General features: G+C 46.4%; 2 protein-coding genes across 3 annotated transcripts; one reads left to right on the top strand and one right to left on the bottom strand.

Moving 5' to 3' along the window:
- Window positions 1-391: 391 nt before the first annotated feature.
- a1cf (apobec1 complementation factor) lies at window positions 392-7,423 on the bottom strand. The gene is made up of 13 exons (XM_029527682.1): window positions 7,328-7,423; window positions 5,294-5,444; window positions 5,071-5,205; window positions 4,269-4,399; window positions 3,931-4,169; window positions 3,417-3,581; window positions 3,232-3,329; window positions 3,016-3,153; window positions 2,710-2,854; window positions 1,316-1,557; window positions 1,100-1,236; window positions 776-933; window positions 392-546 (listed from the first exon to the last, which is right to left on the bottom strand). The coding sequence occupies exons 2-13, from the start codon at window positions 5,393-5,395 to the stop codon at window positions 392-394; spliced, it is 1,845 nt and encodes a 614-aa protein (XP_029383542.1). The 5' UTR covers window positions 5,396-5,444; window positions 7,328-7,423.
- A 2,185-nt stretch (window positions 7,424-9,608) lies between these two features.
- LOC115059677 (cGMP-dependent protein kinase 1-like) lies at window positions 9,609-23,229 on the top strand. 2 transcript variants are annotated; one of them, XM_029527294.1, is made up of 18 exons: window positions 9,609-9,977; window positions 10,625-10,791; window positions 13,696-13,809; window positions 15,373-15,478; window positions 15,780-15,843; window positions 16,124-16,201; window positions 16,269-16,363; window positions 16,566-16,631; window positions 16,932-17,006; window positions 19,069-19,165; window positions 20,165-20,304; window positions 20,438-20,527; window positions 20,608-20,749; window positions 20,906-21,069; window positions 21,147-21,269; window positions 21,352-21,414; window positions 21,496-21,562; window positions 21,690-23,229. In XM_029527294.1, the coding sequence occupies exons 1-18, from the start codon at window positions 9,658-9,660 to the stop codon at window positions 21,786-21,788; spliced, it is 2,070 nt and encodes a 689-aa protein (XP_029383154.1). In that variant the 5' UTR covers window positions 9,609-9,657; the 3' UTR covers window positions 21,789-23,229. The 2 variants fall into 2 exon arrangements, with proteins under 2 accessions (XP_029383154.1, XP_029383155.1); XM_029527295.1 differs by lacking the exons at window positions 9,609-9,977; window positions 10,625-10,791; window positions 13,696-13,809; ... (4 more) ...; window positions 16,566-16,631; window positions 16,932-17,006 and adding an exon at window positions 18,325-18,944 and having other exon boundaries at window positions 21,690-23,226.
- Window positions 23,230-23,406: the final 177 nt, after the last annotated feature.

The raw sequence follows: 23,406 nt of genomic DNA, 5'->3' as shown, positions 1-23,406 counted from the left end.
GGGATGAAATCAGACCTTCAGCCAATCAAAGGCCAACTCCTGAATCAATCACTAGAATGGTGGATGAGAGGAAATGGTTGAGGACGTTGTTTCAGGGTCACGGACGAGTCCCAAATGTTTTCAAAGACTGAAATCCAATCCAGAGTCCTGGACCTGGTTTTAACTCGGCCTCTGGACGACAGCAGCTCTCAGTCCCTAAAAGGGGCGTTCACACAATTCTGCTTCTATGATGTCACACTGAAATGGTTGAGCACCAATCAGATGTTGCTCTGTGGTGATGAGCTTTGGATCCAGTGTTGTAGTAGCTTTTAGAGGAAGAGAGAACTTTGAGAGAACAGGATGGTGTGAACGTAGCTTGAGCTGCAGATTCTCCTCTCTTTAAACTTTTATTCTAAAAAACGCCGTATCCATCTGTGTGACGCGTTGCCACAGCGAAGGCGGGGTAGCCTTCGTAGGTGGTGTAGGCGGTCAGATCCTGACCCAGAGAGACGGCCTGTTTCAGCTGGGAGGCGACCGCTGATGACGCTGGGCTCGCCAGGGTGTAACCTGCAGAGGGGGGGAGACACAGACCTCCATCAGGGGCGCTTTTATTTTGAAATGAAAGAGGCCAGCGGTCAAACTAACTGCGCCTGACAGGCAGACAGCTTCAGAGGTTAAAGGTCACATCTACAGATGATTGTTATTGTGAATTTAGACACCAGTGTGTGTGCTGTGGACCCCGTGCTCAGCCTGTTAGTGAGTGAGGAGTTAGTCTTTGGTACGGACCTTCACATACCTGGGAAGGCCACTGAGGCCACGGCGGTGGCAGCAGTAGCACAGCTGGTGTCGGCAGCGCCCTCTGTCTGCAGGCCGAGTGTCTGCAGGGTGTGTTCGGCAGCGTGGATCTTCGCTTCCTCTACGGACGCACACAGTTTAGCAGGAGTGAAGGGATGACTAAAAACAGAGGCGACACGTCCACATCAGTAACTGCAGCAGCTGCACAAAACGCAAGCAAAACTAAAAGAATAACTGAAACTGAAAGCTTCAGTAGATCCCAGCAATCTGTGTCTCCCAGTGTTCCCAGTGTTCCCAGTGTTCTGTGTGCGGCAGCTGGTCCTACACGTTGGGATATTGTGTTGCCAGAGCAGGAACAGTGATCTTGTAGAGGAAGAGCTGTCTCTGGTCTGGACCGATGGCCGAGTGCAGCTGGTAGACTGGCTGACCCCAGTTATTCTTCTGACACAGCTCCTCCAGGACCTGAAGGGGTGGGCACCAGGAGTTAACAGATGAACTGTGGACTAGAGCAGCCCTCCAGGACTCTCCAGGACTTACTTACCTGAGGTGCAGGCTTCATGGCGGAGACCTTCAGGCTCATGGCGGCGGGGTTCATGGGGGTCAGCTCCATCCCCGGCAGTAAGTCGTAGAGTTTCTCCTCCACCTGTTTGTCCGTCTTCAGGCCATAGGGGGCGCCACTGCCGCCTCGACCCACCGCTCCTCCCCCGGCGGCATAAGCCAGATAGCCCCGCCCGCCAAGCCCCCGCACCCCCGCAGCCCCTACAGGTACAGTCATGTAAATTTCTACAGGAGACCGAAAAGGCAGTGAAATCAATCAAATCACCGGAAATCAGCCGGGAAGAAGAATCACATTCAGACAATTATTTAGTCAGTGAACAGGTACAGTGGTAGCCATGGTAACAGCACTCCAGGTGTTCACACTACAAAGGTTGTCATGGTAACCAAACATCTGTCCTGCTGACTGAGGATTATTTCTCTGGACAATTCATTTTCCGCCATTTTGTTTTTGGTTCCAGAGTGAAGTGAGAGGAATTGTTTCAGGTTACCGAGGCCGTGACATCACTTCCTGTCCCTTGGTCCCCTCAGCCGATTCGTTGGCCTTGTTGGCTGTTAGTGAAGGAAAGCAGGTGATGATGTCATCTGGCCTGGGCCACCGCTCATGGGAAGTGTAGTATTCAGAAAAGCGGAAACCCTCAGGCTGTGACATCATCACCTGACCCAAAAACTCCTCCCACGACACACCTGGACAGCATTTGGCCCCTGATTCACTGGATCGTGTTCGATTCCCAATCAACAGCCAGATCATTTAAATGCAGCACGGTCTGTTCGGCTAATTGGACACAGATAAACTGGAATTTGATAAGCAGATTATTAAATCATCATCAATCAGTCCTGCCTCTGTTACAACTGCTCCACCCACCTGTGCTCTGCTCCACCCACATGGACATTGGAGCAATTTTCAAAATTATGTTTAGTTTTGTTCTGACATAAGCAGAAACAGCATCAGCTGGTCAGTTTGTTAGTTTCAAACATTAAAAACTGAAACGTGAAATGAATGAAGTATCAAAAATTAAATTCAAAACTCAAAAGATTTAAAAATAAAAGTTTGAAAGTCACTGAGTAAACAGCTGCTAATGCTAACATTAGCTTAGCTAAATTAGCTCCCAGGAAATGAATTCTGGATGTTTGTGACATCAAACAAGTTTCTGTCAGAGATAATAATCCAGATGTGAGAGATCTGGGGGAGCAGATGTTTTACAGAAGATATCGATGCTCTTATTTTGAAATTCCTCATGAAGTCTGAGCTTGGACTTCCTTCTCCCTGTTATTCTGTTTTGTCAGAGAATTTCAGCTCATCTTGATTTCAACCTGTGGAGATGTTCTCCTTCAGGTTCTTCTGAGAGGATGTGTCACATAAAGAGCGTCCTCCCTCACCTCGGACAGATGGCGTCCTGATCAGACCGCGACCTCCAACATGAGCTTTGGCCGCCGGGAAACGAAACTGACCTGGGATGGCAGCGTAGGCCTGGGGGGCGTAAAACACCGGTGCACCGAGATACGCCGCGGAAGGGTCATACACCTGGAGGAGAAAAGGTCAAAGGACAGCATCCCTGAATCAAATAAATATGGGCCCTTACTCTAGCACAGCCATCAGGTCACAGATTCATCGTGTGTCATATCCTGATGATGTCTCATTTGTCCTGTTTCCCAGTGTCCTTCATGGTGCGTTCAGGGTCCTACCTGTCCCAGAGTGTAGGCAGCGTAGTCCGTCTGCAGCAGTGATCCTCCTCGTCCTCCGGTCCCCCTTGTGTAACGGACATAACTGTCCTTGTCCACTGGCTTGGCCAGAGTGACTTCGATAGGAGAGCCGTCCACCACCTGGGGGGGGGGGTGCACACACTCTAAACAGAATCTCATCATAGACCTGTGCACCTGATCCAGATCGGCCTCACTGACCTTTCCGTTGAGAGCGTTCATGGCGTTGATGGCATCCTCTCTCTGGGTAAAATGGACGAAGGCGTAGTCTCTGATCTTCTTCACTCGCTCAACGGCACCTAAAGGACACAGTTTAGGACCCACACGGTGCATTCAGGGCCGATCTGACACGGGTGCTCTGTGAGTTGGGGGTGTGGGGGTCATACCTGGTTTGAGGCTGTTGAACTCTTTCTCAATTGTCTCCTCGGTGGTTTGGAGCATCAGGTTCCTCACATACAGAATCTTGACTGTTGCCATGGTATCCTCATCCACCTCCACTTCTGGCTCTGCCCAGTCCACGGCGATGGCGTGACCCCACAGCTGAATACGACCTGAGACACATAACCTGATTACAGATCGTCTTCTGACTCTGCTAGGTGGGGCGTGGGGGGTGTGGCCACCAGCAGCACAGCATTTCCAACATCCAATCGTGTCACTCCACTGTACATTCTTTATCTTATCATTGCACCCATCAGAGCTCTTCCTCTATTGGACACTGACTCACTGGCACTGGCTCTGATTGGCTGCTGATAAGTCAAAAGGAGACTTTGACTTTTTTATTATGTTGTGTTTACTTTTATGAGCAGTTCCTCACACACCAGGGTGTCCTTGAACGCACCAGCAGGGTGATGCCCTCCATAACAATACCTTCACATCACAACAATGACTGCTGCTACCTACCTGGCAGCAGTTTGCGGCGGGCCATGGCGGCTGCTCTGTGGCTCTCATACTCAACAAAAGCGAAGCCTCGGTTCTTGGATTTGTCAGCGGCGCTTGGGTACACAATGACATCAACGACCCCCTCAGTGACCTTCCTCATCTCAGACAGGATCTCTTCCCGCTTCTTGGTTTTAGGAATCCCGCCTACAAACAGGCGGCAGTTGTCGACACTGGCACAAACGCCAAGGAGGCGGCCATTCCTGTAGCAACCACAGCAAACATTTTGGATAAACGTGAAAGTTGAGTTTTGAAAACGTGACCAATGTTTCAAATATATCAGAAAAGAATCGAACACTGACCTGATCTCATAGTTGTTGAGCTGCTTCATGGCTGTTCTGGCTTCCTGCTTGTTGCTGAAGGTGACGAAGGCGTAACCTCTGTTGTTCCCGTTGAAGTCCATCATCATCCTCACTTCGTATATTTTACCAAACTGCAGAGAGGAGGAACAGATTAAAGTGATGTCAAAACAGAGTATCAGATCTTCACCAGCATAATCTCTGCTCAATATTTACAGTACACCCATACACATATCTTGATGTACATACTGGCACTCCAATAAAATCTCTGAAAAGTAAAAAAAAAAAAAAAAGCCCAGTCTATCCCCTCCTTCCTGCTCTACTTTCCTCTAAATCAGAATCAGAATCAGATTTTATTGCCAAGTGTATGTAAACATACTCTGGTGTTTCTATCTTGGACACATTAAGAGAAAGACAAAAGGAAATATATGAACATATATACATATATACATTAACATTAGAAATATTAGATATATTTGTAATGGTCTGTTGCGCAGCAGTGCGGTAATGTCCAAATGTTCATGAGGTTGACAGTTGGCTTATGGGGAGATCTGTGAGACAGCCTGGGGAAGAGCTTCATTTAAAAATGAACATCATGTTGTATTTCAGACTGAGACCATAAACTCATCAGGAAAACGTTTACTGAGGAGGAGGGACATTTTCCCATAGACTTCAATATAAGGGAAGAGGAGGGACATTTTCACATAGACTTCAACATAAAGGAGGAGGAGGGACATTTCTGACTACAGCCAGTGGAGTCGCCCCCCGGTGGTCAGTAGAAGGACTGAAGGTTTCTGCTCCTCACCTTCTCACACAGTGGAACCAGCTCGTCTTCAAACAGGTCTCTCGGTAGTTTCCCCACAAAGATCTCACTTCCTCTCTCCGGAGGGGGGCCGTCCCAACCAGGCGGTGGGCCCCCATACCGCCGCTGGCCGTTTTCCTGAAATGCAGTGAGAGCGTCTGAACCCTGAAGGACCTGGCTCTGCTTTCTCTGGATTCAGACCAGAAGGACCTGAGGGGCTTCCTACCTGCCGTAGTTGGTATCCAGTGCGCTGGGTGAGCACGCGGAGCGCCGCCTCCTTTTGCGTCCCTGTCACGCAGTCTCCGCCTGCTTTCTGATTGGATTCCATTGGATGTGATTGACAGCAAAATGTAAATCAGGGAAATTAGGGGTGCTCACTGGAAGACAAAGGAAACACGCCATTGTTTAGTTCTGGTTCCTGAAAAAACCCTGAACAAACTGTTGGGTCACGTGTCCTCACAGAGGACAGACCTGGACCATTTCTGGGGGTCAAGGTCTGTCCTCTAATCACTGACAGACTTTGGACCGTCCATCTCTGACTGAGCGGGAACAGGATGGTCCAGCTGGGGATGATGGGAACTTTGGGACGGATTCATATTCCTTGATGTCCATTCTAATCGAACTATTCATGATCAATTTACTGACTTCATTATTGTGGTTGTGTTCCTGTTGTGTGTGTTATTGAGCTTCATCAGGACAGTTTGTGATTGGCTGAACTCAGCAGGTGAGTTCATGAAGTCTGGATGCTCTCAGAACTAAATCAGTCTGTTTGTGTCCAAACTGTTCAGTAAGTACCATTGAACAATGAAATTATTTTCCTTAATCTAAAGCTAAGTGGCTACTTAAGGCTAACCATCTGAACCTCACAGAAAACGGAACAGCTCTGTCCTCACGTCACACACACTTTCCTCCTCTACGTTTAATTTCAAAACATCAGTGAGTGAAAGCTCAAAGTTTGGGACTGATGATTATGACAGTTAAAAACTCACTATCTCTTCGCTCATTACGGACAATGAGCTTCATGAATATCATTTAAAGCTCCAACAGAGAATTAGACATCAAATAGAAACCAGAATCAGTCTGAAGAGAATGAAATAAAAAAACCATTCAACTTCAACCGGTCAGAGTCTGCTGGTGGAAAAACAGGCAGCTGGAGCGAAAATCCACCAATCAATATACTGCAGATAGAGGGGTGTTACACACACAGTGCATGTTTGATCAGGCCGTTGCCCCCTGAAAAACACAAAAAGCCAATGTGGCTTTGATGGGGCTGAATCAAATGTCTTCCTCTTATTCTGTCAAAGAAAACTCAAACTTTCTGAGTCAACATGATGAAAATGTGTCATTTTTAATTTGACATAAATTTTATTATCTGGAGGTTGATGGTTAAAGGTTTAAATTTCACATCAGCTTCAGTTCTAAGGCTTCATATTATAAATCAGACAGTTTCACAAAAATCATCACCTCCTTTTCATTTTCGTTGGTATAAACGTGAACCAAAACATCCACCCAAAATCACTTAAATCAGCTCTTTGGATGATCAGTAACGACTTCAGCAGCGATTGGCACAGACACTCAAGAGTCTCCTACGATTCCCAGCATGCCTTTCAAAAAATCTGTCTTATCAGCCTGTTTCACCTCCAGCTCTGCTTCTTTAATCTCAGTTATCTGTTGGTTAACGTTTAGCCTGAACACCACCCAAAAATTCCCCAAAATGATCCAAACATGAAGGAATAAAGGCAGCTCAGAGGTGCTGATGAAATGTGTTGTCCTTTAATATCTGTCTGAAGTGTCCAGCTGTTTTTCTGCTCTGCTAACAAACAGCTGTTCATGCTAACATTAGCAAAAACAGCAAGCAAAAACATACAGAGCACCTTTACATTCAAACACACCCATAGTTTTATTTGAACCAAACATTATGTTACCTATTTCAGTATTCCTTTAACCCTTTAAACCCTGAAACTGGTCCAGGATCAGGATCAGAATATCAGACTCACTCAGGGGAGAGAGAGCTTCACTTCTTATTTGTCTCTCTCTGTCTTCAAGACTACTTTGAATAACACAAGCAGCAGTAGAGCGACACCGACTCTCCTCTCTCTCTCCATTATAAGTCCTGTTTGTTCAGTCTGCTGTTCATCGCACACCACTGAAGAGGAGCGGATGAACAACATTAACTTCACATGCTCTCTCTCTGAAAAATAAAATTCAAGTTTCTGAACTTCATTCAGTTATAAATTTAGATGAAAAGAGAAAAACTCACCTGAGCAATTTCAGAGTTCACCTCCCTCCGATCAGAGTTGTGTCATTCTGCGTGTGAGTGTGTGTGTTCACGTGTCATCATGGGCCTGTGTGTGTGTGTGTGTGTGTGTGATCACATCATATCAAACTCCAAAGGTTCACTGTCCTAGTGTTAGCTTTACGAGCCAGCCTGCGTTAATGTTTAACCTGTTGCTATCTGTGGACACACACACACACACACAGGCCTCTGTGTGTTACACATGTGTATTTGCATGTGTGTGTGTGTGTGTGTGTCAGTAGGTGAGGAGACCTTTGCAGAGCACTGTGATCCAGATAGTGACTGTTGGTCAAAGGCCTCCTGACACACACAACACACATGCTAAAATCACAATTGTTCAGAAACACTGATGGCCGATTATCATATTTCCCAGCATGCTTTGTGTTTCTCTCATCACACTGAGGGGTTTTGTATGTCAGTGTCTGGGGGGGGCACAATCTGCTTCCTGTTCACACTATTTGCACATGCTCAGTGTTTCAGTGATGAGGCCCGATCAGTCTGATGTGAACTGAACACAACAGGTGTGTGTGTGTGTGTGTGTGTGTGTCTGTGTGTTTGTTGGCAGTCCAACAGTGAAGTCATTCATTCAGTCAGACCCCTCCCCCTGCTCTAAAGACCCGCCTCTTTACTCTGGACCCATCAGTCAGTTTTTCTCCTCTGGACCATACTTCTAGATCTAGATCCAGAGGAGACTGTGTGGCCATCGCAGGTCAGACTGAGACCATAAACTCATCAGGAAAACTTCAGTATAAGGGAGTAGGAGTGACATTTCCCATAGACTTCAGGATAAGGGACATTTTCCCATAGACTTCAGTATAAGGGAGGAGGACGGACATTTTCCCAAAGACTTCAACAGAGTCCGACTTCTATTAAAACCAGTGGAGTCGTCCCCTGATTGTCAGAGTCCAGGTCAGTCTGGGATACCAACCTTTGGACTTAAGTGACATCATCACACTTTTTCCTGTCATCATCCCTGCTCAACATTGCCTAGCAACAGAATCTAATGATGATGTCACAGCAACCTGCTGACCTGAGGGCGGGTTTCTGTTGGTGACCTCCACCGAGCTGCAGTAATGGCAATGAGGCAACAGGTGGCGCCACAGGACAGCAGCTGACTCACTTCCTGTTCGTTTGCTGAGTTCACACAGCTGATGGTCAATAACAGTGAGGTCATCAACAATTCAGCCAATCAGCAGCATTGATCACTGACCACCATCTTTTTCTGTGGTTGTGTCTCTATTAGTGTCTCTATTAGTGTCTATGGGGGGGGGGGGGGTCCATTTCTGCCCCGAGCTCCTCTGGGGTTGTTGGTCCGGCCCTGAAGACTGTGTGTAACTAAAATCTCACACACACACACACACACACACACACACACACAGAGCAGATGATGATGATGATCAACTTCAGCTGCTTCGTGTTAGACTGATTAAACTGACCCGGATCACACCAGCAGCTGTAGAACCGGACCGGATAACGGGGATCTGCAGCCCCCCCGGAGGCTCGTAGCACGTGCGCAGGTCTCTCTCTCCTCCGATCGGAAAAGTGACGCGTGCTTCTCCGCTCCAGGTTTTCGCGGCGTTTTTGGTGAATCTTCGCGCTTTAAAGTCACGTTTTCTACTTTTCTTCCCGCCGGACCGAGTCCCCGGCTCATCATCTCGTTCCGGATTTAAACGGTTTCTCCGGACTCTCCTGGGGTCCCACTTTAAACCGGATCCTGCAGAACCACGGTCCCGGTTCTGTTCCGTCTGTCAGCTTTCAGGACTCAGTGAGACCAGAGAACCTGAAGAGAACCCGAGGAGAACCTGAGGCGGAGCTGAAGAGAACCTGAGGAGAACCTGAGGAGAACCTGAGGAGAACCTGAGGCGGAGCTGAATAGAACCCGAGGAGAACCTGAGGAGAATCTGCTGTTCGTTTTTTTTATTTTAATTTTTTTATAATATTTTTCCTTCTACAACTGAGATGAGGTTCTACAAAGCTCTCCCCATGTCCTAAAGAGCCCGAATGAAAGCTCAGACCAAAGTAATCTGTGAACTACCAAAGACCTGGAAAAATCAAGAAAGACCTCCGGTTCCCGAAAGAGTCTCTGAGGAAGAACCTAGAAGAAATTAGAAGAACGCTGATGGACCTGAAAGAAACCGAGCCCAAACTCTGAAGAACCGAGAAGGAACCTGTGAAATGTAGGAGAGAACTCTTAGGATCTACAGGGTTTACAGGAACACCTAGGCGTCAGAGGAAACCTGGGAACCACAGAAGGTTTAGAAGAACCCTGAGAACCCTCAGGGCCCTCCGGACCAATGGGCACGCTGCGGGACCTTCAGTACGCCCTCCAGGAGAAGATCGAGGAGCTGCGCCAGCGAGACGCGCTGATCGACGAGCTGGAGCTGGAGCTTGATCAGAAGGATGAGCTGATCCAGCGGCTGCAGAATGAGCTGGACAAGTACCGGTCTGTGATCCGGCCTGCCACGGCCCAGCAGGTCCAGGCCCAGCAGCAGAACCTTGTCCTGCAGCCGGACCAGCAGCGCAGCAAGAGACAGGCCATCTCTGCTGAGCCGACCGCCTGTGACATCATCACCCTGAGCCACGTCACCCTGCCCTTTTACCCAAAGAGCCCAGAGTAAGTCCATCTGGGGAGTAAGACTGGGTCTGAGGGGGCAGAAGTCCACCTGGGGGGGTAAGACCGGGTCTGAGGGGGCAGAAGTCCACCTGGGGGGGTAAGACCGGGTCTGAGGGGGCAGAAGTCCACCTGGGGGGGTAAGACCGGGTCTGAGGGGGCAGAAGTCCACCACTATTGACTGTAATGATGAAGATGATCTGATCTTTTTTTTCAATCATCATGTTGAATCTAAATCAGAGATCTTTAATTCATCAGCAGCAGCAATATCAGGCTTTACTTTGTTTCAACAAGCGTGTAGGTCTCCACACACACACACACACACACACACACAGAGTCATGTGTTTGTTGTTGATTTTTTTTTTTTTTTTTTTTTTTTTTTTTTTTTTAAATCAAGATTCAATTCAGTGTTTTAGCCTCAAGTGGAAGATTAACTGTCTGTTGTGTTTATCTGATGTCCTGTTGGTCTGAATGTTGTCTAATAAAGTTATTATTGGCCAACCCCAGCTGACGACAGACTTCAGGTCCAGGTTGTGTTTCGTCCTCTGCTGATGACATTTTTTGTTGTTAGTTGTGTTAGGGTGGATCAGGCTCCGCCCCCTCAGCCAAAGGTTCTGAGGCCACTAACCGTCACTGTGTCATCCACACAGGTCCAAGGAGCTGATCAAGGACGCCATCTTGGACAACGACTTTATGAAGAACCTGGAGCTATCTCAGATCCAGGAGATTGTGGACTGCATGTACCCGGTGGATCATGGGAAGGACTCTTGCATCATCAAAGAGGGCGACGTGGGCTCTCTGGTCTTTGTGATGGAAGGTGAGGAGAATAACCCGGAAGGTTCTGGACTGGACGTCTGACTCGTCTGCAGGGTTCAGCTTTCTGGGTTTGAGACTCCTGATCTGGATCAGTATTTTGGTTTTTATTTCTGCATTTCTCTCAATTTTTGGCTCCAAGTCTGAGTCCAGGTCTGGAGGAGCATCGGTTTGGATTAGTAGGTTTTACTTGACCCAGATTTGTTTCCGTCTTAGTGGTTGTGATGGATTTGCCTGACCCTGGACCAGTTTCAGACTGTTATTGAGTCTTTAAGTCTTTTTTATTCCAGATTTGGACTTTTGGTTTGACCCAGTTGATTGTTTGTTTGCTGTAACTGTAGAAACGACGATTGTTTGTGTTTATTTTCATCTCTGGTTGTTGAGACAGAATCAGTCTTTTCTTTTTAAAGGTTGGAAACAGAAGAGTTTGAAGCTTCTCTGAGCTCAGTTCGACGTTTAGGACGTTCTTTTCTCAGCTGCAGGTTTTTTCCCGAAATGTGTTGGACGCAGCTTGTTGCGTAACGTGTCAGAATGCCCGAAGGCTGCTGAACGCTCACCTCTGCTTATTAATTTTTTTTCCTTTGCAGCTTGTTTTCCCCCATTGGAGGTGTTTCCTGGTTGAACTTCCTGATTGTAGTTTGGAAGAGAAGTAGTCGGTGAGAACGAGATCGTTATCTGACATCAGTAAATGAATCTGGATGAAAATTACACAATGTCACATAATTTCATCTCAACTGGACTCAATGACTTGACCCAGATCTGATCGGTTTATCACTGAAGTTGGTTTCAGATTGGTCAGATCAGCTCTTGCTGAAGGAGGAAACGGGCAGAACCATCAGAGAGCAGCTGATGGAGGAGTCTCCTCCATCAGCTGCTGTTCTGCTGTCACTTTAAACTGGTGTTCTTACAGGTTGTTGGTAATTCAGTGTCTTTGCTGCGTTCACTTCAGTGATATTTATATCTGTTTAAAGTCAGCATGTTACATAAGCAGCCTGTTCAGTAACGTGATCCTCCCACTGCAATCACAGACGATGTCGACAGTTTACCTGCTAAGATACTTCAATGATAAGATCATTCCGGTTTTGTGTGTCATGTTTAGTAATTGTAGTTGTTGCAGTTGTTAGTCAGCAGTTGCACTGTTGTGTTGTCAGGATAACTTTAATCTTTTAGTCTCAGCTGCTCCACAACAATACTCCAGATGGCCGATCTGATGTTGGTGGGCGGCAGACAATAGTGTGAAGCAACTGATGACACTTATATTGAAGAAAAAGCTTCCGGGCAGAAAGAACTCCTGCTGGATTCATTTTATATCAAAAACGAGTCAAGTCAACTTTTAAATGGTTCGTTTCTGAATGGATTCTGGTTTGGGCCTGGACCTTCAGTGCAAATGAAGGACCTTTAACCTGAAGCTGATATCTGAGGCTGATGAATTGAAGGAGAAAGTGTTTCTGTATCCGAGCCGATTCAGTGTTGAGACCATCAGAGGAAACGAGAAGAACAACGGAGCAGATTCATGACCAGATGATTTGATCGTGTGTGTGTGTGTGTGTGTGTGTGTGGGGGGGGGGGGTCACAGATGGCAGCTAAATATAACGACTTCTGTCACAGGAAGAGGAAGTGATCCCTAAAAACAGACTACAAGGAAGGTGTGTGTGTGTGTGTGTGTGTGAGAGATAAACATGATGCTCATTAGTTCTGTGTTTGGAGGAAGAAACAGATGCAGCACTTTTGTCTCATTATGTAAATGACGACACGCACACACACAGGGCTCTCTGGTGGATGCGGTTGGCATGGCAACTTGTGCAACCATATTTGGTGTTTAAAGAGTTTTCACATTTTGGTAATTTAGAATCAGTAAAATTAGTGAATGATGAACAGAAGCAAAGGAGGGAGCTGTGAAAGGGCCGCACAGAGAGTCAGTCGGAGGGTCAGGCGGTCCAGACCAGGTCCATGTGCCTGGACTTGCGGACTAAGCGTGGCTGATGAACTGGAGGATTCCACTGCTGACAGAAACAAAGGCTGGTCACTGGGGAGGTCACATGGTCTGTGACCTCAGAGGGGAGGCCACGCCCCCAACCACTCAGACCTTTAAACTTTACATGTCAACATGTAACTTTACATGTTAAATAAAGTTCAGAGGAACCGCAAGGTTCATCCTCAGGACACAGATTTTGTGTGTGTGTGTGTGTGTGTGTGTGTGTGTGTGTGTGTGTGTGTGTGTGTGTGTGTGTGTGTGTGTGTGTGTGTGATTAACCTAATGATCATTACTATCTCATCACAGATACAGTTTGTCTGTTTATCTCACCAAACATAATGATCATGTTTGTGTGTTTGTTGCAAGTTGCTTCCTTTTGACATTTCCAGTTTCCTGCCATGTGAGTCTTTCTTCAAATGTCACACAGGATCAGGTCAGATAAACGATGACGAGGCACACACACAGACACATACATCCAAATGTCCAGGTGTGTTTGTTTCTTTGTCATGAAAACTGGGTTCAGTTCAACAACTTTAACACAAAATGGCTGAAACAGCAAGGAGGAGCCACAGAGTAAACATCAACACAGCTGTTAGCTCGGCTGTTAGCAGTCGTCCGCTTCCTGTTCACAGGTGGGAGGATTTTCTCGTCTGACATGAGATAACAAGCAGGAATTCAATTTACTTTCATCCTGACTGGATCCTACATTTACCATGATGCACCTGGACATTTTTTTTTTTTCAGAGAGCCCCCACATCTGCTCAACAGCCATTTCTTTAAATCCCACCCTCAGCCTGTACAGTCCAAATCAGACGACATCAGTGTGACATCACTTTGTCACCAATAGTGAGATTAATGTGATCATTTCCTGTTCATATCTCTTATGCCCTCTCTCACTCTCTGTCTCATTGTGTGTGACTGTCTCTCATCCAGAGGGGAAGGTGGAGGTGACCAAAGAGGAGATGAAGTTGTGCACGATGGGACCCGGAAAAGTGTTTGGAGAGCTGGCCATCCTCTACAACTGTACCAGGACAGCCACAGTCAGGAGTGAGTCCACTGGGAGTGTGTGAGAGACACAATAGACTGACTGCCGTTTAAGGAGGAACAGGAGGAACCATCAGAGAGCAGCTGATGGAGGAGGACACTTCCTGTGGGTTGGAGGGGTTACAGTTTTAATTGGAGCTGACCATTTTCTGTGAAAACAGACCGACCTGAGTCAGAAAGTGACGAGAAGGAACAAGTGGGAGTAACAAGGCAGCAGTCAGAGCCGACATCTACCAAAACTCTGACAGCAGAGTGTGTCTGTGTACCACTAACTTTTTGTTAGGGCTTCCTGGTAGAGTTCTTGCAAAGCTGTGGTTGCTAGGCAACACCATCCAGTCCAGCAAATCATTAAAGTTTTGGCATCAGTGTCTCTTGGCAACAGTGGAGGGTTCGAGGAGATCGGTTTCTGTTTGCTGAAGCTTTTTCTCGTTACCTCCACATTAACACACAACTCCAGCTGGAGTTGATCACGTTCACAGAACTCAACAGCTGCTTTTAAATCATTTCCATACATCAGCACAGAAACAGGAAACGCTTGCCTTTAATTGGGGGTTCAATTGCATGATCTTTAGGACGAGGCAGTTGCCAAACAGATATGAAGTGCTGATAAGCAGCAGGACACAATTTAAAATCATGTTAGCTTGTTGTTTGCTAACAGACAGGCTGCTGCAGGAGAGAGGCTGACAGGAAACAGAGACAAATGACATGCAGTAAAGGTCGCCGTTCAGATTCAACTACCTGACATCCTCTAAAACCCTTGACCACCAGAGCACCAGAAGTGCACTGCTGTCGGCTATAGGAGTCACAGTGGAACAGTGGAGCAGTCGAACACAGCCGAATTGCTGTGGAGACCCTGAGCAGAGAGAAGGCGAAAATAAACATGAGCAGTGACAGTGCTGTATCAGCAGTGTTAGCAGCACCAACAGTCAGCGCTGTTAGCTGTCGTAGTGTTTGTGTTCACAGAACAAAGGAGCTATTAGCGTGATTAGCAGGAGTGGAGCAGTAATAGTTTTAACAACTACGGCAGAAGTTTTGTGCGTGTGTACGCACCTCAGGATATATTTCCTCTCAGCTGATCATATTTGCTGTCGTGGATAGTATCTTGTTGTTTCCGTGGTTACAGAGACACTTGGTGTCTCCCTAGCAACAGATATCAGGTCATGAAGCAGAGGAAACACAAAATGAACATCAATGACCCAACAGTGTGTTCACCTCCACACGTGGAGTTCCTCCCTCTGGGCCACTGTATTTTTAGATCTTATCCCTCGTGTTAAAGTTTTGTCACAATATCAAACACAACCTGGTTTCAGCTGGTCAAACCTGCTGGTTTTTTCTTCACTGAGAAGCTGCTGGATGCAACTGTCAAACATAGGTGTGTGTGTGTGTGTGTGTGTGTGTGTGTGTGTGTGTTGTTACCATGACAACACCTGCATACTTTATACATGAACACACACACAGTGATATCATATAATAATGACATCCAGCTCCTCTTGTGTTTCCACAGCAGTTGCAGCTGAAAGTTTGATTCATGTTTTGTGTGTGTGTGTGTGTGTGTGTGTGTTGCAGCTCTGACCCATGTGAAGTTGTGGGCGATCGATCGTCAGTGTTTCCAAACCATCATGATGAGAACTGGGCTCATCAAACATGCCGAGTACATGGACTTCCTCAAGAGGTGAAAACTCACTCACAGACACTCAGATTCTGCTGAAAAAGGTTGTCTGAGCCATTACATCAGATTTTGAGAGAAAACGTTTACTGAGGAGGAGGAAGGACATTTTCCCATAGGATTCAATGTAAGGGCGAAGGAGGGACGTTTTCCCGTAGACTTCAGCACAGTTAAACCACAGACAGTTTCACATATGGACAAATGTCCTTTCAGGGCTTCCGTACACAACTCCACAACAGCTTATTCATCCCATTGATGTGTTCAGATATGACATCATGGTCAAGACTTTGTGTCTCCGTCTCTGCAGTGTTCCAACCTTCCAGACTCTTCCAGAGGAAACTCTCAGCAAACTTGCTGACGTCATGGAGGAGGTGAGAGTGTCTCCATGGTGATGTCTGACCTGACAGGGGTAAACATACTACAGCATGATTGGTTCAAATCGGACTGTGATGTCACCAACATTTGGATTACATCTGATACCAAAGGTGACGCTCAGACCGTCATGGCCTAAACAAGCTAATGTCTCGTTCATATTATTCTTTTCTTCATCACCGCGTCCTTCTCTGGTCCCTGAGTGTCCGTCCTCGTGCTGTCCCACTGATGACTCTCTTCTTCTGTGGTGGATTGGTGTAAATGTTCCTGTGTGTTCAGACTCATTATGAAGAAGGAGAGTTCATCATCAGACAAGGAGCCAGAGGAGACACGTTCTTCATCATCAGTAAGGGGAAGGTAACTGAACCATCAGCATCATCTGTTCGCCCGTCCTGCTCACCTGCTGATCACATCCTGTTGGCAGGTCAACGTGACGCAGGAGGACCCAGCCAATCAGGAGCCGGTACACCTCCGGGAGCTCACCAGGGGAGACTGGTTTGGAGAGAGAGCGCTGCAGGGGTAAGATAATGTGCCCTTTGACCCCAAGACCTGAACCGTTGATTTAACCTGCCGCTGCAGGACAGGAAGACTGAATCTGAGGTCAAAAGACTACGACCAACCCTGAACCCAACTCTGACGACTGTTTGGGGTCAAAGGTCGGCATCAGGACAGACAATGAAACAAACAGGCCTGATGGACAGTTCATTGTGTGTCTCAACAGGGAGGACGTCAGAACAGCCAACGTCATCGCAGCAGACACCGTCACCTGCCTGGTCATCGACCGAGAGTGAGACAGTGTTTCCATGTGATGTCATGATGTTGTCATATGATGTCATAGTCGTGTCAGGTGGACGGAGGTCCAGTCAGACTGAAGGCGTCTGCTGCCCCCTGCTGGTCCTCAAAGTGAACTGCACCTGCTGTTATGTCATGTGTCCTCATGTGGTACAATAAGCAGTAACGTGTGTGTGTCCTCATTTCTAAACAAATTCAGAATATTAATGTTTGAATACAAATTTGGATTAATTATTTTTAATATTTAAGGAGTTTATTCAGTTTGTTGGATCTGAGCTGTTTGTCTTGTTCGCAGCTCTTTTAAACATCTGATTGGTGGACTAAACGACGTCTCAAACAAAGGATATGAGGATGCAGAGGCCAAAGCCAAGTAGGTTCAGGACACACACAGACACACTCACAAACACACACAGATGCAGACATTTTGAGACACAATGATAAACAATGAAATAATGAATCGGCCATAATGTGTGTGTTTGCAGCAGTAACTGGACCTCTGCAGTCAGTCTCTTTGTTTCGGTTTCCTCTTCGGACTGGACCTTTTTAATGTTCAGATACGGAGTACAGTCCAGAGACCTGTAATGCTGTCCATTGGAGACAAACAGTCCAGGTCCTTGTTTAACCTTCAGACCAGCTCCAGGTCTCCGTAGGTCCTGGAATAATAATGTAGTTTTACATCCAGTGACCAACACATGTAATTCTATTTTCTGACACACACAGTCAGATGTAACTTGAGTTGTTGTTATGGATCAGATGACTGTCGTCATGTGACCACAGTGAAGTTGAGAGCCGTCAGTCATCTCCTCTTATGGTGTAGAACAGAACACACACACACTTTGAGGGTTTCGTCTCATTAATATGGAAGAAAATTATTATGATTTTCAATAAGTGTATTTATAAAAGTCTAAACCATGTAAAATAAATTTCCCATCATGCCTTTGGTGTGTCTGTGGTTATACGTGTTGTGTTCAAGGACACTTGAAGGTCGGGGATTTGAACCTGCACGGATCAGACTATCTTTAGAGTGTTAATGTTGGTTTGTCCGAACATGCAGCTCCTGTTTCTGCAGAAATCTGAGCTTGTTCCCAGGAAGCAGACCGACCCTGTGCGAAGAACCACACACGCATCTGTCAGTCTGGGGTCAAAGGTCACAAGTCTCCTCCCACCATGACATCACTTATCAGTTAATGGGTTGCCATTTTGAAAAAATCTGTTGTAAAGTGTCTGTTGGCCATCTTAGATTTTTGAGTTAAAAAGTGAAGGGAGAAGTAGGAACAGGAGAACGAGCGGCCCATCAGAGTTGCACCTAAAAAATCTGAAATATTATTCAGGTCCAGGTTTCATCGAAGCTGAATTTTGGACCTGGTGCATTCTGGTCTCACGTTTATGACAGATTAGAGTCCCAGTCCTGGTCCTGGTCTGCAGGACAGAGGTTAATGTGATGAGTCTGTATGAACCAGGATCAGTGTGAGGATCCGGGTCAGGTTGGACACTTGGTGTTTCTTGTTTTCAGGTCAGGACAGTTTGTCCTGTCTTCCAGTCTCTTTGATTACTGAGCTGCTTTTACTGGCTGAACCTCTAAGCAATGTTTCCATGTGCTAAAAATACAGCCAGCGGGAGCTTCCTGACATGAGGTTGTCCTCAGGGTGACATGACACCCTGCAGGACTCAGCTGGACCAGACGTGGACAGTGTTTTCACAAAACAGGACGAAAGCTTCCTGTGCGTGCTCAGTTGGACTCAGACCTGGAGTTTAGACACCAAACTGGTTTTTAAGGCAGAGTCGTAGCTCAGGACCAGCTTCCTTTTTGAACCTTGATGCACAAAGAGCTGGAGGATCTGGCAACCTCACCGCGACGCCGGTGCCCCCAGACCCGAACTCTGAACCGCCGCCGCCATCCCTTCCCCCACCATGTGAACTGGAGGTGGAGCTCCTCTTTTGAGACTGCTCTCCTGCGGACGCTGTGCCGGACGTTCTCGTGACCAGACGGATGAGACTCCACAAGTCTGTTTCACTTTTTACCTTCTGACCAAAAGACACCGAGGCCAATCGCCTGATTTGTCTGTGAGGACTCTTGGCTCCTGAGGGGTCGATGGTTGGAGGACTAAGGCGTCTCTGTCAGGTCCATCTGTGCATTTCAGTTAAAGTCAGAGATGAGGGATTTACTGTCAGTCCCAGTGAGGCAGCAGAGACAGCGTGTCCCCAGCCTCCCTGTCCCCCCCACCTCCTCCTTCTCCCTCCCCATCACTTCCTTCTCCATCCAGACCTCCAAGAAGTTCCCCTTCTTCCATGTGGTCAAATGTTGCAGGTACGACACCTGGCCGGGATCGAACCTGCGGCTGCAGCTAAATGTGCTTCACCTTTCACATTGTCCTTAAAAACCTCATGACAGTCTTTTCCTGCGCTCAGTGAAGGCATCACTGTGTTTTCAGGTACGAGGCTGAAAACTGTTTTTTCTCCGGACTGAAGCTCAATGACTTCAACATCATCGACACACTCGGAGTCGGAGGCTTCGGACGGGTCGAGCTGGTACGTGTGTGTGTGTGTGTGTGTGTGTGTGTGTGTGTGTGTGTGTGTGTGTGTGTGTGTGTGTGTTATATGCAGTAACTTTCCAGTAAAGTGAAGGTAATTGGAGTCAGCTGTGAGTCTCAGGTTCTCTGGTCCAGGTTTAAGGACCCTGAAGGGTCCTGATCTAGCTTTAGAGTAATAACTCATTAGCTTGTGTTGATTTTTACCAAATTCAAGAGCTCGGTTATCAGGGGGGCGGTGTGCTATAGGAGGCGGGGCTTGGAGGAGGTAGGGAAGCCTTGCAGAGGGTTTGCCCAAAAAGAGGAAGGAATCCCCCACACAGGGTCCCCCATGATCCCCTGGGGTATTTATATAGTCAGAGTGTAACTGCCTTGAGGAAAAACCTGACCTTTGACCTACAGACAGTCTGACCTCCGAGACACACAAAGATACAGACGGGATGGAACCTGGTCGACACAGACGACAATGATGATGACGGTCAGACTCTGACTGAGGCTTTACTGCTTCACTTCTCTTTGTCCTTCAATTCTTGTCCTCCATGACAGGAACATGTGACTCTAAACTTGATCCACACACACACACACACACACACACACACAGCTGTGACCTCTCTGACATGTCAGTCAGCTCATATAACAAAATGAGAAGGATCTGTCCTGAAATAGAAGATTGTGTCATGTCACTTTACTGTGTGTGTGTGTGTGTGTGTGTGTGTGTGTGTGTGTGTGTGTGTGTGTGTGTATAAAGTTGTTGTTCGATCAGAATTAAAAAAGACAATTACAAATAAAATAATTTGGTCATGTGACAAGTTTCTCTTTCTTTCTATGTTATTAAAAATGAATGAACTAATGAATATAAAAACTGTATTATTAAATGACCAAATGTTTGTTTACATTTTTTATGTATTGAATTATTTATACTTACATTTTTTGTCGTCTAAGTGAAGTTGTGGTTGTGTTGCTGTGGCTCTTGCTGATGATGAATGTTTTTCCTCCTCAGGTGCAGCTGAAAAGCGAAGAGGCAAAGACATTCGCCATGAAGATCCTAAAGAAACGTCACATCATGGACACGAGACAACAAGAACACATCCGCTCAGAGAAATACATCATGACCGAGGCGCATTCTGACTTCATCGTCAGGTCTTCATCACCATCCAAACTGATTAGATTAACTTAAAAACCAAATCTTTTTTTACAGTCAGAAATCAACGGCAGTAAACTAAATACAACATGAGGAGAACCAATGATGTGAATGTTTGTGGTTTGTGTTCAGGTTGTACCGGACATTCAAAGACAGTAAATATCTGTACATGCTGATGGAGGCGTGTCTGGGGGGAGAACTGTGGACCATCCTGAGGGACAGGTACTGTCACTGTCCTGAGCAGCCCTCAGTCACATGACACTTTAGACAGGAAGTCCTAAACCTGCATGAAACTGTTTCAGGGGTTCGTTCGAAGATTCAACCACCCGGTTCTACACGGCCTGCGTGGTTGAAGCCTTCGCCTACCTGCACGCCAAAGGCATCATCTACAGAGACCTAAAGCCCGAGAACCTGATCCTGGACAGCCGAGGATACGCCAAGTTGGTGCGCACTCAAAATAAGATTAACTGCTCCAGTAGCCGTCGTTCTGGCCTTTTTGTGCTTTCGGTTTTTACTTTAACTTTTAACTTAACTTTAATTTTGAAGGGTTGATATCCACAAGAGATGTGCACCACAGACTTTAACCTCTGACCTTTTCAGGTGGACTTTGGGTTTGCTAAGAAGATTGGTTTCTGTAAGAAAACTTGGACATTCTGTGGCACACCAGAGTATGTCGCTCCGGAGATCATCCTCAACAAGGGTCACGATGTGTCAGCAGATTATTGGTCTCTGGGCATCTTGATGTACGAGCTGCTGACTGGCAGGTGAGAACGCTCGCCTGCAGAGCTCAGTCGGAGACAAACGGTATGGTCGTGTCCTAAGTGTCCATCTCTGTCTTCAGTCCTCCTTTCTCAGGCCCAGATCCAATGAAAACCTACAACATAATTCTGAGAGGCATTGACATGATCGAGTTCCCAAAGAAGATCACCAAGAACGCCGCCAGCCTCATCAAGAAGCTCTGCAGGTGGGGGAGGGGCTAGCACTCAACTGTCAACACTGTGATTGTTGTTTTCATCTGAAATGTAAAAGCGTGTTTGCGTCCATAGAGATAATCCTTCAGAGAGACTCGGAAACCTGAAGAACGGAGTCAAAGACATCCAGAAGCACAAGTGAGCGGACTCAGACCGTCCACCATGTTTTTCTCAGCCAACTCAGTTTTCAGCTTCGATCAAATGATCTTTTCCTTTCAGGTGGTTTGAAGGATTTAACTGGGAGGGGCTGAGGAAAGGGACTCTGACTCCACCCATTGTACCTGATGTGAGTAAACAAATCCAACAGACTGAGGTCAAAGGTTAAAGGTCAACCTGTCGCTCATCCTGAAGTTTCTGTTTGGGTATGTAGATACTGTGATAAATATTGAGACTCGATCTGTCCTTTGGTCCAGGTGTCTTCTCCCACCGACACCAGTAACTTCGACAGTTTCCCCGAAGACACGGACGAACCTCCGCTGGACGACAACACCGGCTGGGATTACGACTTCTAAAGTCCCAAACACTGAGACATGTGAAGTCTGACTGCTGTCTCTGAACTTTGCTGGACTCTGGTCTTCACTGTCCTCTGGTGTGGTCCAGGTCTGTGAATGGAAAGAGATCTGAATCTGGTTCAGGCTGATCCAGAGCAGACAAACGCAGGTTGGACAGGAAAAAAAAATGTGCTCATGTGTAGAGTTTCTGAAACCAGCAAAGATTTTTATTAAAAATCTCACTAAAAATGCTCTTCATGACGTCTTCATGACAGGACAACGGTCCAGACAGTCTGATTCTGTGGCTGAACTTTGAAAGTGCTTCCCAAAATGTCAAACTGCTTGAGATCCCACCTTTTCTTTGTGGACATGAATTTGTGTTGCGTTCAGAAACATGAACCACAGAAGAATTCAGATCTGGTGTTTCCTGAATTCCTGTCTGAACTTGAGGCCTTTAACTGTTTTTAATCACTTTAACATTTCTCTTGGTGTTCAGTGTGTGTTTTAATCTGGTGGACAGACCTAGACTGGAGGATCCAAAGACAAAAGCCTTCAAATCATCTTCAGACATGACACACGGCTCCTGTCAGGTGTCCTTGAACTCTGCTAACCTTTGAACTTGACAGACGGTTTAACAAGGAACTGTCACTGAGGAGCTCCGGCTCACTGTGATGCCTTCACTTCTCTTTTCATTGTTTTGGTGCAGTAACCCCCCTCCTCCCGTGGACGATATGAATATTTCTACTTCCAAACTTTACTTTTAATTTGTGAATATTTGCAATGCAGCATGAGAACAGATGTTGTGGATGTTTCTGACATTTCCTGCAGTCACAAACTCCAGCTGTTGAACTTTGAAGTGGAGCTCAGTTAATGTCATCTCTTCAGTTTGTTTGGGTTCATATTTAAACTGTATGTATTTAAAAGCAGCTGATCGTCTCCGTCTGCTGTGAACTTTCTCATTTCGCTCTGACTGTAAACTCCGCATGAAAATATGATGATGTGTTTAATTTTCACCCCCAGGGGGCAGAATGTAATTAGCCTAGCTTAGCATAAAAGATGTGTTTGGACCAGAAGGAGACATATTCATATTAGTGATAATATTTTGTGCTTTTGAAATTATGTGAGTGAAAGTGAGTGTCACAGATGTGTCCAGCGCTTTATGATGTAGATGATTATTATTGTTGTAACTGTTATTATGATTACAGTGTCGGCTGTGGTAGCTGAAGAAAGCTGAATGGATGTGACTGTTAGAAACGAAACACAGATCAGATCGATCTGTTTGATTAAAGAAAATCTGTTTCAGAAAACATTTTTTCTTATTTCCTGTTAAAGTTCTTCAAATATGGAACTTTAAATCAGATTTTTAAAGCCCCCCCTCAAAGATACTTCAGAGGGAAACTCCTCCTCGCTGTTCTTATGAATGAGATTCAGATCACACACACACACACAGTGATGTCAGCAGTAAGCCCCTCCCCCACTGCTGCGGGAAAAAGCTCACGATCAGTGAGTGAGAGAGAGAGAGACGTCCTCTTGTTTCCCATAAATGTCTCTTTCCCCCTCCTCTCTCAGGATGGGGGGGGGGGCTCCACCTCCTCCCTCCTCTTCAGCAGCATGAGGATGAGTAATCCATGGAGGGGGG

The sequence above is a fragment of the Echeneis naucrates genome, chromosome 19 (assembly GCF_900963305.1).
Source record: "Echeneis naucrates chromosome 19, fEcheNa1.1, whole genome shotgun sequence".
Classification (NCBI taxonomy): domain Eukaryota; kingdom Metazoa; phylum Chordata; class Actinopteri; order Carangiformes; family Echeneidae; genus Echeneis; species Echeneis naucrates.
Note: the sequence above shows the minus strand (reverse complement) of the source record. Positions and strands in the feature narration are given on the sequence as shown.